Consider the following 10,610-nt stretch of genomic DNA (forward strand, 5'->3'; position numbering starts at 1 on the left):
TCTGAGTGTAGCTCCGCTCACGATACGTCATGTATCACGCCAAAGTTAGATTGTTCTGTAGACGCTTCCTTTTCTCTGTAGCTGAAAGAGGGTGGAACTGCGGATATCAGTGTCAGTGCACGGCGGGGGAGCATCATGCTATCCGTTCTTAGCAAAGTCTCGCACGAAGTCTCGGGCAAGCTGAAAGCCCTCGACAGCAAAGGGTGTTGGTGAATGCTATTCGTCGCGAGTTGCAGTCAATGCGGCGGGTGCCGAGGATTTTGTTTCATGCGTGGGCTGTGGGCTGAACAGCTTGCGCGGATTGGGAACTCAAAACTACGAAACGCCCAGCAGAACGTGCGCCAAAGTCTGTCTCCGTATCAGATTGTCGGCCTATTCGTCCCATCCACTCTGCTTTGTCGATTCTTCAGATTGGCAGATACACTATTTACGGTCAAGACATTCACCGTAAGATTGCGCCATCTTTTCCCATAATTTCCATTCGCCAGCCTGCCAAACAGAGAAAAAAAAATGAAAAAAAAATAAAGATAAAACTCTACCAGTAAAAGAAATCCGCCCCGAAAATCCACCAAGAAGCCACCCGTCTGGACACGGTCCACTTGGCCCGCTCAACGGCTGAGAATCCAGATCAGACTGCCCCAAGCTCGTATTGGCAAAGGGCACTTGGGCGCCCGGACTACAATCGCATTGTGTTGGGCGGGGGGGTGGTGTTTTCTGATACGACGCCGATGCCAGAGACCAGTAGAAAAAAAAAGTCCTAGGTGTCAATCTCGCCTAAGTATGCCGAGTACTGACATGGCTCTTCAGCGCGAGGCAGATATATTTCGCGGGCCACCGACGGACCCGAGCCTGAACTAGTAAACGCGAGCGAGTGGCGTCCTGGTTTTTCTTCTCCTCTTCCTCGGGCTGAGGTCAACAGATTAAGAAATGGACCAGGCGGCCGCGGGCCATCTTCCGCGGTCAAGGGACGGCTGAGGACTATTCACGGCCACAAAGCCAAGCTGAGAGCTTCAATGCCAAAACAGCCCAGGAGCCCAATCCACTGTGGCGGCCCAGCCTACCCGTTTAAAGCGCCCGCCGCCGCCATCCCGGCCGCCAGCGCGCGCCCTATCTCGTCGTTGGGTAGGCCACGTTGAGAGAGAGAGGTGTATCAATGTTTTTTCTCGTATCGGTGAGTGGGCGGTGTTGATATAGCAGCAGATTAGCAACACCTACTGGGTAGAGGGTAGTGGACAAGGCTACGGAACAACCGGCAGATGAAATGTAGAAGCGATAAAAAGAAAACGTGCGTCTCCTTGTGGCTGCAGAAGACTTATTCCCGTCCATGGCGAATTTGATAGTGGTGTATATATGGAAGAGAGGCAGCCATCCTGCCCAGCATTGGTAGGCTGAGGAGCTTCAGCTTGCTGACCAGGCACCCAGAGCCTGACGCAGACATGTATGCATGTATGGGTGTCGTGCTCAGCCCTTCCAGGATGGCGAAAATTATATTGCAGAAAATGCAAAGTAATAATTGTGAAGAAAAAAACGTGGAGCAGTGTTTGATAGCTACTGGTAGTGGCAGACGAGGCTACGTTCAGAGGCGCGGCTGTCTGTCCGGCCGAGTCAGTATAACACAGGGCACCGGAACCAAAACCCCTGCGCTCAAAACCGATAGCTTTGCTTTTTAGCGTACTGGTTGGGTCGACTATCTAGTCTAACTACCAGTAGTCAGGTCTATCAAGGATAACATCAATGCCGGCGCCAGAGCACCAGCTGGGTGGTGCCGAGTACAAAAGGTCCCATTGCGAGCTAGATAGTTCAAGCCGCACGCCCACCCGAGGGCCTGGGCTGGGCCTTCTACGGTGCTTCTGACCTCAGCCCAGAACTGGTTAGAGAAGGCGAGGTAGCATTGACAACTAGGCTGGTGATGGGGCGTCGCGAGGAGGATTCTGGCTGGGAGATGCAGCTAGGACGACGCCGGCGGCGTTCTAGGTTGTTCGGAGGCGAGGGTGAGCTGAAGGGGAAACCCGACTGCATGGAATTTGATGTGGGCAGCGTTGCAATGCAGCAGATGCGAGTGCCAACGTTGGGCAGTAGCTTCAGATGGGCAGACCTTCTTTCACTTTTTTTTCAATTCTTCCGCGTGTTACTTTCTTTTTGTTCCTATCAGAGTGCGGACTTGACGGATGAAAGCCAGCGATACGGGAATCTGCCAGGATCCGTCGTCTGCTAGGTCCAGGTCCAGGTTCAGGTCCAGTGCTTAGCTGGCAGCGGCCCCTCTTTGCGGCACATCGTGTTTATCAAAAACAGGGGTCCTTGTTCGGAGCTGGGTTCTTGAGAGCTCAAACAAGCCCCAAGTTTCTTTTTCCTTTTTTTTTTTTTTTTTTTTTTTTCGGAACAAATTCACTCATTGCGGCGCACGCTTGGCGGACCAGCATTAAATGTACAAGCCCACAGCGTCCCCGTACTGGGTCAGTACTCAACTGTATCAGTAAGCCCCTGGGCTGCTGCATTGGCGTCTGGATTTAGCGGCCTTGACTCCCCACTACGCCAGCTCGGTTAGCGTGGAAAGAGGCTGGCTACAGGGCACTAGTCACTGGTAAACTCTCCGTGCACGGCGCCGATTAGCTAGGTAGGTCCTACTTCATCTTTGGTACGCCCGGCGCTGTAACCAACTTTTGACTTTTTGGTCTGCCAAGTCCCGGCAGTCAGTCATGTCCTCGTATGCCTTCCTTTGTCCATGCAAGTCAAACGCCGACGTCCGCCTCGTTAAAAATTTAAATAAAAAAAAATAAAAAAAAACTTCTCACCACCCTTCCTTTACTCCAATTCCTCTTCCCTTCTTGTAAATTTTCATCTCGGATTTTTTTTCAATCTCATCGAGTAATCATCGATGCTTCTTGCTCCCCTGCTAGCCCTACATCGCCGTCCGCAGCCTCGTCGCATCGCATTCTCTCTCCCCTCTACATTACTGGGTAGCTGCGAAATCCATCCGCCAACAGTTACTACTTCAAAGTTACCAGACAAGCCTCTTGCGCGAGGCGCACCCCGTCATACGCTCCCGCTCTTCCCGCTTGGATTCTGGGGACTGCCGTAACAACTCCTGTCTGTGTGTTGAGACGGACAAAAATCACGGCTCCAGTCAGTACGCTGTACGCCGCGTTGCAGCCTTCTTTTTGGCCCTGGCGCGACCAAAGACGCCTGAGCCCACCATCTCGCACCCTGGTTGCTGGCTTGCTTGCTTGCTAGTCACTTATCGCAGGCGTGCATACATACATAGAAAGCTCACCAGGGAGGGAGCTGGATATCTGTTGCACGTAATTGGCGTCCCAGCTGCGTCTCAAGCCACCCCAGCCCGCTGCGCTGCGTTGCACGACGGCTCCTCCAACAGCCACGCCACGCCACCACGCACACCACAGCGACACTGACCACTGACCCTGACCACTGACCACACACCTCGCACAACGCACCACTGCCACCTTATTAACTAGGTATCTTATTACCAGCGGAACCAAAGACCACTCCTCCCTCGCCGCCTGCCACTTCTCACAGTCCATCCGTCCTCCACCGGCGTATTAATATATACTGCCACGGCTTCCCAGCACCATCTTCTTTTTATCTCTTGTTTCTCCAGGCTTTTATCAAACCTCGCCAATTCTCAGTCTCTATCCCGTATCTATCCCCCACTCTCCGCATATCTCGTCTTCTCCTCGCCCTCTGGAATTGGACCTCGCCTCGACACTGCCGGGTTTCACTTTAGCTTGCTGCCCACCCACCACTCAACCTCGCCATCCTTGGCCACCGGCTTCTAGGGAATCCTTCCACTCAGACATGCAGCACTGGTTCAGCCTGTGATTCAACGCTTTGCCTATCAACTCACTGGTATACACTACCAGTACGCAGCCCGGCTTTCCCTGTTTTTCTTTTTCTCGTCGCATCCTTCAACCCACCAGGCGCACCACGCCCAGTCCCAGTCCCAGTCCCAGTCCCCTGGACTACTGCAGGAGGCTAAACCGAGACAAATAAAACAGCACAGCCGCCGTCGCGTTGCTCATCGACGCCAGAACTTTTTGCTCTTTTCAAAACGTACATCGTTGCTTCCTTCATCTACATTGCAAACGCGGGACTAGCGCCGGGCATCCGCTGTCCCGTTCACCATTCCATCAGTATACGTTACCGACGACGTGCAGCCGTCAGCAAGCCACTTTTATTCACACCAAACGGCTACACGACCCATCAACCTCGTATCACCACCACACCTCACCACCATTCGCCATGTCTATTTTTTCCCATCTCCGAAGGAGCCGCCAGCAGGCCAAGGAACACAACGCAAAGCTCGCCGAACAGAAGAAAAAGGACGCACAGGCGACGCCTTACCGGCACGTTCCCACACATGCCGCCTCCGACGCCATCGCCTCAGCGCCACCCGCCTGGCGAGAGGTCGACGACAGGCCCCGCATCGTCGAGCAGAATCGCAGGCGCAGCGCCATGGCCGCCGCCGGCTTCTCCATGAACATGCCCTCTACCACCACCATTCCCACCATGCCTCGCGGATCCAGCAGCCTCTCCTTTGTTTCCTACCCCAGCGGCGAGGCCACTCCACACGTCGGCATGCCCCGAGCCTACTCCTCCAGCAGCATCCATCACCCCTACGGACCTAACCGCGAGGTCGTCTACTCTATGGATGCCGCCATGTCGCATCCAACCTCATTGAAAGGCAAGGAAGTCTACAGAAACTCGTTCTCTGCCTATGACATTTCCGCCGGCAGCAGCACCGCCGTGAGCAAAGGTAAGATGAGATTATAGAGTATCATGATTCAGGTCACTGACTGTATTGCCAGATCCGACACCAGAGGGAAGCTCCAGAGCATCCAACAGCTCTCATGACGAACTTGAAATGGCGACAGTGCCATCTACCCGGCCAAAGACAGCTCAGACTCTGCAGGTTCCTCAGACCCAACCTGCCCAGCAGCTGCAGACATATCACCAGGTCCAGCATACCCAGCAGGCAAAGCAGCTCCAAAACGTCCAGCAGGCTCAGATTCAGTCTGTTGCACAGGTATCCCAACCCGCCACGCCCGCTCAGCAAGTGCAGCTACCTGCTCCAGAGTCTCCGCGCTCAGCCGGTTATGCCCACCGTCTGCACCCAAGCCACCGCCGCACCTCGTCAGAGGTCTCCGACAGAGCCGCCGTACTCAGCACTATTAAGCCCTCCACTAGAGATGCGCGACCGCCGCCTACATCGATGCGCGGCTTCAACTTTGTCCCCACCACAGCAAACCCGCAGCCGCCAGTCGTAGCCAGCAAGCCCGTTCAGCCAGACATGAACAATGGCATGCGCCAGAACGCGACCCAACAACGTACGGGAATGGGCTATACCGGCTTCGCGCCCAAGCCCCCTGCGGTGGCGGCGGTTGCACCCCCGGCCGCTCGCAGCTCTAGCGACTATCACCTCGGTAACTTTTCTATTCCGAGCCCTGGCCTCGACATGACTATCGGGTCCACGACACCAAGTTCTGGCGGCCACGTTCAGCGTTCGGCTCATAAAGGTCAGCAACAGCAGCAGCCCGAAATGGAACCCATAGTTTCCGGCAGAAGCTACCCGCGCCACAACCGCTCCGAGATGCCGCCGCCGCTGCAGCACGATAGCCTGGTCAACATCTTTCCCGAGCCGGTGCCCGACTCTTACGACGCAAAGTCCGGTCGCGGCAAGCTGAACAAGAGCAAGAAGACGCGCTGGTCTTTTTCCAAGTCGTCACCCATCGCGGCATAAGCTATTGGTCTCGGCTGCTTTTCTTCCACCGATTGTTTTACTTTTTTTCTCGTTTCCAAAATCCACGTATTCCCTCGACATTACGGGACGTGGAACACTGAAGCAGTGACAGAATGCCTTCTTTTTGTACAGCTCTAGAGCGGGAGCTTGATGACCATTATGACGAAACTGTTTCCTTCTTTTGCATAGATTATTATCATTTTTGTGAGATGGCGTTTACTGAATCTGGGCGATGCAATTTTCCGATTTGGGATATTGGATATGGAACATATAGATAGCGCTACACGGCTACATGCAATACATGTTTATGACGGATGACTTTTATTTCTATTAGTATACTTTTGGTGATGGTCGAACTCTGCCGTCTTCTGATGCCCATTCATCTTACAGAGCTAGACGGAAATGCCAGCCGTTGGACTACCAATGTAAATATGGTGGGCTAGTACGAGTGGCCAACTTCCTGGCTGTCTGCAACACGAAATTTGAGACGTTAACATAGGACAGGGTGCTATAGACTGAACTATTCCACACAGTAAACTCGAAACAGCATCCATGCAGAATTGCAGTCTGCGTTGGCTAATGTCGTGCTCGTGTTGAAATTTAGGGTAGCTCTGCTGCAACCCCACTGCGGCGCGAGACGCCCGCCGGCGGTACCTGATCGGCGGACTGGACAGGGGTGAGACGCTGGCCATGCCGCCCCCCCGTGTCCGCCGCCAAGCAAATACCGAACTCCAAAAAAATAACGGAGCTCTCTCAACCACGTATGCCGTTTGCTCCATCCAAGCTTGACAGCTACACGTTCAATTTTGTTTCACTTTTCTCCCTCACCACGACTGTCTTTCTCTTCATCTCCTACATCTGTGTCTTTGCTACACAGCTTATTCATTTCACTTTCCTTTTTCTCTCTTTCTTTAGTCGAAATCAATGCGTGCCTGAACTAGAAATCCGCGCCGTTTATCCAAGAAACACTGAGGTGGCCGGCCACAGCTCACGCAGCCATGGCGCCTGCACTGACCGAGCTTCCGGCTCGCATCGTGCATGCGCTGCTTGCCTGGATGCAAGAGACGCCCCTCTCCATTCTGCTGGTGCTCTCTGTCACTCTAGTGGTCGGTGGACTGCTGTCGGTTCGTGTCTCTCCTCCCCGGCACCCGCCCAGGGCGCAACTCCCGTCTTTGGCTGCTAATGACCCCGAAACAGCTCTTCGCACTGCTGCACCTCGTCGCGCCCAAGCCCCGCGCGCCGTTCCCCTCGGAGAAGACGTACGTCACCAGCAGCCCCGACGGCACGCCCACCGCGCCGCGCCCGCTGCCGTGCTGGTACGACCGCTGGCTCGCCGAGCGACGCCTGAGCGAGAAGCGACAGGACGCCGCCAACGCCCCCGACTCGACGATTCCCGACGCGGGCGTCATCGACGCGCCCGAGCTGCGCCTGAGCGTCGTCCTGCCCGCGTACAACGAAGAGGACCGCATCCTGCCGACCCTGGAAGAGGCTGTCGAGTACCTCGACAAGCACATTGGCCGTCCCGGCGCGAAGCCGTCGTCGTCTTCTGACACGAGCCCCAAGGAGCAGCGCCATCGCCACAGCCGCACGGCCTCCCGACCGGCGTCCGGCTACGAGATCATCGTCGTCAACGACGGCAGCAGGGACGGGACGGTCGACGTGGTGCTGCGGTTCGCGCACGAGAGGAAGCTGCACGACGTGCTGCGCGTCGTGAGCCTCGAGAGGAACCGCGGCAAGGGCGGCGGCGTGACGCACGGCCTGCGGCACGCCCGCGGGCACCACGTGCTCTTTGCGGACGCCGACGGCGCGTCGCGCTTCAGCGACGTCGCCAAGCTGATGGAGGGCTGCGAGGGCGTCGAGGATGCGTCGGGCCGGGGCGTGGCCATTGGCAGCCGCGCGCATCTCGTTGGCAGCGAGGCAGTGGTCAAGGTACGTTTTGCCCCTGCTCCTTATTCTCACCATCCTGAAAAATAAAGAAGAAAGAAGAAGAAAAAACGAAGCGAGAAGCTAACTCTGAAAATTACCAGCGCTCTGCCTTGCGCAACTTTCTCATGCGCTCGTTCCACCTCGTCCTCACCATCCTCACCCCGCCGGCAACGTCGCGCATCCGCGACACGCAGTGCGGCTTCAAGCTCTTCTCGCGCGCCGCCCTGCCGCACATTGTGCCGTACATGCACGCCGAGGGCTGGATCTTCGACATTGAGATGCTCATGCTCGCCGAGTCGGCGCCCGCCGCGCCGCTGCTCGGCGCCGACGGCGCCGTCATCGGCACCAGCGCCGGCATCAAGGTCGCCGAGGTGCCCGTCGAGTGGCACGAGGTCGGCGGCAGCAAGCTCAACGTCGTGCAGGACAGCGTCAAGATGGCGCTGGGGCTGGCGGTGCTGCGCGCGAGCTGGATGCTCGGCGTGTACAGGCGGCGTCTGACGTAGATGCTGTCGTGGCCAACACTGGAGATGGGACGGGGAGAGAGAGAGAGAATGTGATACCAAATAGAAACTTGCTAGGGTAGGCAAGATTAGGCTGTTGAGATTGGAATGCCGAATTGCATTAATTATTATAGAAGAGGAATTCTTGCTGATTCTAAAAAAAAAGTCCAAAGACTATGCTTTTTCCTGTTGCTCATGGGTTTCATATGCAAGCACACACACGCCTTGCATGTGTCAAAAACAGTCAGCCACCCCCAAGCCCTGATATTGAACCTTCTTCACCACTAGGATGTAAAAATGGTGAAATATGATAATTCCAGTAAAAAAAACAGAAAAAGAAACGCCTTTGTAATGATGTCCATCGTTTTTGACCAATGTCTGATGCCTTGTCTGTGTCCCGTCAAAAAGCATGAATTATATAGGATGTAGAAAAATGTACAGTTGAAGAAGGGAGCGGTACTTTGCGCCAAATATATCCTGTAAGCGGCCGCAAATCACCGAAAGCCCTCTCTCCAAATCAGGGGCAGAAACACCACACACGCCTTGGCCAGGATGAGCACGGCGTCAATCATGGCAATCGGGGCCTTGAGCACACCCAGCGGCCCGGGCCCGCTGGTGATTGTCTCGATAAAGTGCATCCAGATGCCGACAAAGGCGACGGAGAAAAAGTGGTACGCCAGAACCACCGGCCGGTGGATGATGCCGCCGAGCATGCCGCAGGGCCCGTCGGTGATGCCGCGGCGAAAGTACTCGAAGCAGCCCATGCGGAGGGCGTGCAGCTGGGGATCGTCGGCGGCGAAGAGGGCGTAGAGGGCCTGGGCGAGGACGTTGAGGATGGCCGTGTAGTTCTTGCGGCGCCAGTAGAGCGTGTGCAGGGCGGCCTGGACGGCGCCATCGTCGCCGAGGCTCGGCACGCGCGCCGGGTGCAGCAGCTCGGCGAGCAGCACGGCGTCGTTGAAGGCGACCGTCATGCCGGCGCCAGTGAGCGGGTGCCGCATGTTGATGGCGTCGCCGAGCACCACCATGCCGCGCGGCGTCTGCTGCGTCGGCGGCAGCCAGCTGTTGGGCATGCTGCGCAGCTTGCCGTCGGCGAGGGCGGCGAGGGCCGTGGGCTGCACGGCCTTGGGGAGGGCGGGGATGGCGTGGTTGGCGAGGTAGTTCTTGACGCCGCCGGCCGCGGGCGCCGCCTCGGGGATGCCGTGCGGCACGTCAAACAGCGCGCGCGTCTCGTGCGTGCCAATCTGGTACAGCAGGATCGGGTAGGCGTCGCCGATGATGACATGGCCGTAACCGGGCGCGGGGAGGCTGGCGTCGTGGAGCTCCAGGGCGTAAAACTTGGACCGCGCGACGGGCTTCGTCGTCGTCACCTCTTTGCGGAACTTGGAGTCGTAGCCGTCGGCGATGATGGTGAGCTGGCCAAAGAAGTAGTCGGGCGTCTTGACGCGCGTCTCGGGGTCTGTCGTGCGCGTCTCGACGCCGAGGATGTGGTCCGAGTGCTCGCCGCGGACCGTCTTGACGACTTCGGTCTCGCGGACGGTGATGTTGGGGTGGGCGAGGCAGGCGCGACGCAGCTGCATGATGAAGCGGCCGTGGTGGAAGCCCTTGCCGATCTCGCGCTTGCCCTCCTTGCCGGAGCCGGACCACTGGTGCGGGACGCCGCCGCGGTCGTCCATGGTCGGGTAGGGGATGAGCACGTCGGTGCCCTGGTAGATGACGTTGTAGCCGCGGCAGGTGATGCTGTCAATGTCCTCGACGCAGTGGCCGAGGCCGAGCTTCTTGAGCGCCTGGATGCCGCCTGGCTGCAGCAGCTCGCCGACGATGCGGTCCGGCTCCTGCATCCAGCGCTCGAGGAGCAGCACGGAGCGGCCCTGCTCGGCGAGGGAGTAGGCGGCCGCGCAGCCAAAGATGCCAGCGCCGACGACGACGACGTCGGCTTCGTGGTGCGTCTCCCGCTGGAGGCGCCTTGCCTCGACTGCATCGGTGGCCATGACGGCGAGTTTGCGTATGCGTGTGTGCGTCTGCTGCTGTTGCTCGTCGGAGGAGATTGAGGCTCTCGTTATCGTTTCGTTGGGAGAGGAGGAGGAGGAGGGGGGTGGCGAGGATGTTGATGTATATAGGGAACAAGAGTCGGTGTCTTCCGCGGCGGTCCCCCAAATAGAAACGACGAATAGGAAGCGGACAATTTCAAGAAAAGCAGCCTGCAATGAGAAGAGAAGATGGGGCCCAGGTCATGACGGAAGGAAAAGCATGTGGAAACTGGGGGGCGATGAACTGATAAGTTGCCCTAGATTTTTTTTCGTCTTGTCCCGGTTTGCTGTTGGCCTCGGGGCCCCTCTGGACCAAGTGGGTGTGGCACACGCCACCGAGCCTTGCAGGTACTTGTCCCGCATACGAATACTGGCGGCGACGGCGGTCAATCGGCAGATTCC

General features: G+C 57.1%; 3 protein-coding genes across 3 annotated transcripts; 2 read left to right on the top strand and 1 right to left on the bottom strand.

The window, feature by feature from the left end:
- Positions 1-4,257: 4,257 nt before the first annotated feature.
- Positions 4,258-5,755, top strand: LMH87_010512 (uncharacterized protein; the record flags this gene model as incomplete). The annotated part of the gene is made up of 2 exons (XM_056197681.1): positions 4,258-4,771; positions 4,824-5,755. The coding sequence occupies 2 exons, from the start codon at positions 4,258-4,260 to the stop codon at positions 5,753-5,755; spliced, it is 1,446 nt and encodes a 481-aa protein (XP_056054706.1).
- A 998-nt stretch (positions 5,756-6,753) lies between these two features.
- Positions 6,754-8,184, top strand: LMH87_010513 (uncharacterized protein; the record flags this gene model as incomplete). Its single annotated transcript, XM_056197683.1, has 3 exons — positions 6,754-6,879; positions 6,953-7,684; positions 7,783-8,184. The coding sequence occupies 3 exons, from the start codon at positions 6,754-6,756 to the stop codon at positions 8,182-8,184; spliced, it is 1,260 nt and encodes a 419-aa protein (XP_056054707.1).
- Positions 8,185-8,675: 491 nt separating this feature from the next.
- LMH87_010514 (uncharacterized protein) lies at positions 8,676-10,169 on the bottom strand (the record flags this gene model as incomplete). The annotated part of the gene is made up of 1 exon (XM_056197684.1): positions 8,676-10,169. The coding sequence occupies one exon, from the start codon at positions 10,167-10,169 to the stop codon at positions 8,676-8,678; it is 1,494 nt and encodes a 497-aa protein (XP_056054708.1).
- Between the last annotated feature and the right edge of the window lie 441 nt (positions 10,170-10,610).

Source organism: Akanthomyces muscarius, chromosome 5 (assembly GCF_028009165.1).
Source record: "Akanthomyces muscarius strain Ve6 chromosome 5, whole genome shotgun sequence".
In the NCBI taxonomy this organism is placed as follows: Eukaryota; Fungi; Ascomycota; class Sordariomycetes; order Hypocreales; family Cordycipitaceae; genus Akanthomyces; species Akanthomyces muscarius.